We start from the raw sequence: 4740 nt of genomic DNA on the forward strand, positions 1-4740 counted from the left end.
TCAGCCCCACCGGGCCACCGCGCTTCCCGGGTACCCACATCCCCTGGATGTGCTCCCAGGGTCCCTTCTTCTGTCTGGCTCCTGGGGTGCCCGGTGCCCACCCTTCTGTCTGGCTCCTGAGGTGCCCGGTGCCCACCCCGTGGCTCTCACCGCAGTGCTTCTCATCGGAGCCATCGGTGCAGGTCTTGGTGAAGTCGCAGGCCAGCTCTTCGCTGATGCAGTCCCCACTGTCACAGGCCACCTCCCCAGCAGCGCAGGAGCCCGCACCCGCCCGGCTCGGCAGCGTCATCGGGGTCTTCTCTGTTGGAGAAACAGCCCAGGATGGAGAGCAGCGGTGAGGGGGCCTGGCAGCATCATTGGCATCACCCCTTCAAGCTGCGGACCCCTGTCCTTCAGCGTCGCCCTGATTCTCCGTTTCCCCCAGCCCTGCTGCCACCAGACAAAGGGGATGGAGGTTTTGGCACAGGGGTAGTGTCACAGCTGCAGGATGAAGACCCCAGACAACCTATGCAAATGCCATGCTTCACCCAGGATGGTCACCGTGATGAGCAGAGGGATGGGCAGACCCCACAGGGGGTCCTTTAGGGATGGTGCCATGGGCACAAGACACCTCGAGACCACTGCTCATGCTGGAGGAAGACAGTGGTGGGGGACAGCTGCCCCCCCCGGCTCACCGTGTACCCGCACACAGCCCGGAGACAGGATCAGGTCATCGATGGCCACAGTCCCGGTGCCGCCGGCCACCCCCTCAAGGATCTGCAGGGAAGCACCACGTTGGCAATGTCAGCACAGGGTCAGGCACAGTGTGGAGTGGAGGAACCCAGCTTCTGTGATGGGACAGCACGGGCTTTCCATGGGAAGAGGCTCAGGGGGAGCAGGGGCGATGCTGAGGCTGACAGGAGTGCGTGGGTTGGGGCTGGCAGGGCTGGGGGCTACCCCTGCACAGAGCTGTGGGCTGTGAGGGAAGCACCACGTTGGCAATGTCAGCACAGGGTCAGGCACAGTGTGGAGTGGAGGAACCCAGCTTCTGTGATGGGACAGCACGGGCTTTCCATGGGAAGAGGCTCAGGGGGAGCAGGGGCGATGCTGAGGCTGACAGGAGTGCGTGGGTTGGGGCTGGCAGGGCTGGGGGCTACCCCTGCACAGAGCTGTGGGCTGTGGCTGCCCGGGGTGGCATCAGGGTGCCCTTGGGGTGCCCTCCAAGGGGTTGGGTTGTGTGGCTGACCATGGGGGGACAGCAGACAGGACAGTGGGAAGGCATGGGGTGACATGGGATGGAGGAAGAAAGTGGTCCCTGGGCTGGGGGGATTTGGAGATGTGAGCACAGGCACATGAGGGTGACACTCGCCAGCACCAGAGGCTCAGCTCTGGTATCTGGTTCCCAGCTCAACCCTGACCCCTGGTCCCATGGGTGCACCCAGGGGGTGGCCCTGTGCCCCTCGCCCCGCAGGCAGCCCAGCTAACCTTGAAACTTGTGGTCACGTTGAAGTCCACTCTCTCCCGGACCCAGCAGCTGCCCAGGTCTCCTGTCCTCTCCCTCACCAGGTGCTGCACGGAGTTGACCACATAGGAGATGCTGAGGCTGCTGGTGGGAGAGCCGTGGAGGTGGCAGTACAGGACGAGCTGGGGACAGAAAAGGGGTGAGCATGCCCCGAAGACATGGGGCAGGGTCACACAGCCCCCCTGCACCCCAGAGCGTGGCTGCTGCCCCATGGGATGCTCACAAAGGTAGGGCTGGAGAAGCTCAGAGCCCTCACCGGACATCAAACCACTCCCAAAGACCCACTGCCCTGCTCCAGTAAAGGGAAAACCACAGCCCCACGGATGGGGACCCCACCACCCGTCACCACTGCACCCACACAGGCTGGGACATGGGGTCCCGGCTGTGACTCACGGAGCAGGAGTTGGTGGCCTGGAAAGTGGGGCTGATGAGCTGGGCCATGCCCCTGGTCCCCGTGGCTGAGGCATTGCCCACATGGAGGAACGAACCTGCAGGAGAGGGCGGGAAGGGGCTGAGCGGTGCCGGGCTGCGGGTGCAAGCTGCTGTTTTCCTGGCACAGCCTTGAGTGTGACAGCCCAGGGGCTGCAGGGCATCGTCCCACCCGCGGTGAGGAGTGCCGGTGCCCGGCCACGTACCTGCCAGGCTGTTATTGCTGTGGTCCCGGGTGGGGACACCGTATGCGGTCCCCAGCTTCAGGCTCGTGTTCCTCTCCCACACCAGCTGCCCGGCCTTTGCCTCCCAGTCGCAGAGGTTTTGCTCAAAGGAGCAGCGGGTGAAGGACTCTGCATGGAGGGAGAGCAGAGACCCAGGGATGGGGGTCTCAGCCCTCCCACCCCAACAAGGAGGTCCTGATGCCACCACCCCTGCAAAACCCTCAGGACAGAGCTGGGGTGACCCCTGCCAGCCCCACAGCCTGGCCCTCAGCCCACCCGTGTGGTCGGGGGGCGGTGGGCAGGACCCTCTCCCCACGGCCAGGGATGCTCACTGCACTGCGGCGCGTTCTCGTCCGAGCCGTCCCCGCAGTCGTCGGTGCCGTCGCAGAAGCGGTGCCACGCCAGGCTCTCCTCTGTCTCACAGAGCTGCTGCCCAGGCGCTGGGGTGGTGCGACACATCGTCACCTCACGCTGGCCCCACAGAGACCCCAGCACAAGCTGGGCTCCCCCCATATTCCCTCTTCAAGGGGCTTTCACTTCCCACCCCATGCCCAGACCAGGGCAAATGCCCTCAAGGCTCAGCACAAGGTGTGTGAGCTCCCCTGGGTGCCAAGCCCACGCTCAGCCCAGCTCCCGTCTCATCCCAGTGGATGTGGGGCTCACCCTGCAAGCCGCAGTTCCTGAAGATGATATCGTCCAGCGCCAGCTCTGCCCCGCTCGCCGGCGGTTGTGTCAGGGAGAACGTGAGCTGCCACCGGGAGGATGGGGTAGCACCAGCTGAGCATCTGCCCCAGCATCACCGGTGCATCTTCCCAGCCCCAGCTCATGGGGATGGTGCCCAGGTACCCACACAGCCCTGTCTCACCTGGAATGGCTCCGTGACCCGGCCGGGGTAGGCGACCAACTGGTGCCAGCCCTCGCCTCTGTGCTGGGGGCTCTGCCACAGCTCCACCACTTCTTTCCCATACGCCATGGCCAGGCGCAGCACCGGCTGCTCCGTCCCGTTGAGTCCTGTGGGGAGCCCCAAAACGTAGCTCTTGGCACCCTGGGGTACCCACAGGGGTGAACCAAACCCTGCCAGCTCTGAGAACCAGAGCCAGGACCCCTGGGTCCCACCAGCTCTGCTTGCAGAGCATAGAAGAGGTGAGCGGGATGGCAAGGACCCATCTTGAGATGCCGGTGGCTCCATCCCTGCCATGAGGGGACCCTCCCTAGTGCCCCCCATATTTTTTTCCCAGTACCCCAAGACCCCTCTGTGCCCACCACAGGCACCCTCACCACTTCCTGAGAGGTGGTACCAGGCCATGATCTCGCACGTGGCAGCTGCTTCCTGCATCACCGGGGACCTGAGCCAGGCTGTGGCCGTGGTCTTTGCCGGGGGTGACACGGTCACCATGAACCACCCTAGAGAGGGCAGAGCAGAGATGGGGCTGCAGCCCCATGGGGTGGACCTGAGGCTGCGGCCAGCACCCACCATGGGTCTGCTGCGTCCCCTACACCCTACAAGGATGGGTGTCCCAGCACCCTGGCTTCAGGACACCCATGGCCCAGAGTCCATTCACCAGTTGAGCGGCTCCCACTTACCCAGGTCGGTGCCCACGGTGTGGTCAGAGTGGGGTCCCGTGCCCCATGCGGCCAGGTTGGCCTGGCCCCGCACCCATTTGTAAGCTGAGGTGCTCACGTCCTGCCAGCCACAGTCGCCTTCCTCGAAATCGCAGCTGAAGGGGACGCCCAGCACCGCTGAGCCCTGCAGGTACCCTGAGATGGGGCAAACAGGGTGTCAGGGCAGAGCTGGGTCCATCCTGGGGCCCTGCACTCACAACACCCCCAGCTCCATCGCCTGCCCTCACCCCAGGAGCAGGGCCTGGCAGCAGGGGTGGGGTTTGGGGGGCAGGCACCCACCACACTGGTTCTCATCGGAGCAGTCGCCGCAGTCACAGACGAAGTTGCAGAGCTGCTCGGCTGCGCTGTCGCAGGTGTTGACGACCGTGGCCATGCTGGGGAGGACGATCCTGGCTACGGGGGAGAGACAATGGGGCTGAAGACCCACAAAGAGCAGGGCATGGTGCCCATGGCAGGTGACAGAGGGCACACATGGCCTGCAGGTGACATTTGTCTGGGGTCCCTGGTTTGGGACTCTGCTGAGCTCTCAGTGCCATCATCCCTTGGACAGGACCCCCCACCACTGCCAGCCCTGCTCCCATGCACCCTCAGGGTGCCAGAGCCCATCAGGGCTGGGGTGCTGCCCCTCCAGCCTGGTGTATCACACCCCTGCTCTGAGTCCCAGCCCCAATATGAGGGAAATAGGAAAATTTGGGCATTTTCTTTCCCACGCTGAGAAAAGCCATTGGCAATACTGAGCATGGCGCTGGTGACTCCAGCAACCACTTCCGTGGACAATCCCGGGCTGGCCTTCACCAGCGGAGCCCAGAAGGAGTTTGCTGGGCTGTACCTGCCCAAGTCCCATGAAAGCAGCGCAGCCTCCCCAGCTCCAGGGGAAGCAGAGATCCCCATAAGAGCCCACATTGGGGGGGGAACGCAACACAGCCCCCAGCACCGCAGCCCCTTCCCTTCCCGCAGCACAGC

General features: G+C 64.4%; 1 protein-coding gene across 1 annotated transcript in view; it reads right to left on the minus strand.

Moving 5' to 3' along the window:
* MAMDC4 (MAM domain containing 4) overlaps positions 1-4740 on the minus strand; it is a gene marked incomplete at its 3' end in the record, with an annotated part of 8991 nt that overhangs the window by 4012 nt on the left and 239 nt on the right. Inside the window, exons 2-12 of the mRNA XM_010185634.1 lie at positions 4057-4170; positions 3739-3912; positions 3433-3558; positions 3020-3165; positions 2818-2902; positions 2487-2594; positions 2137-2283; positions 1895-1989; positions 1465-1623; positions 675-756; positions 151-300 (exon numbers count right to left, since the gene is read on the minus strand). Coding sequence (XP_010183936.1) covers positions 151-300; positions 675-756; positions 1465-1623; positions 1895-1989; positions 2137-2283; positions 2487-2594; positions 2818-2902; positions 3020-3165; positions 3433-3558; positions 3739-3912; positions 4057-4170 — 1386 coding nt within the window. The remainder of the gene's footprint in view (positions 1-150; positions 301-674; positions 757-1464; positions 1624-1894; positions 1990-2136; positions 2284-2486; positions 2595-2817; positions 2903-3019; positions 3166-3432; positions 3559-3738; positions 3913-4056; positions 4171-4740) is intronic.

This window comes from Mesitornis unicolor, unplaced genomic scaffold, assembly GCF_000695765.1.
Source record: "Mesitornis unicolor isolate BGI_N332 unplaced genomic scaffold, ASM69576v1 scaffold29325, whole genome shotgun sequence".
Taxonomy (NCBI): Eukaryota; Metazoa; Chordata; class Aves; order Mesitornithiformes; family Mesitornithidae; genus Mesitornis; species Mesitornis unicolor.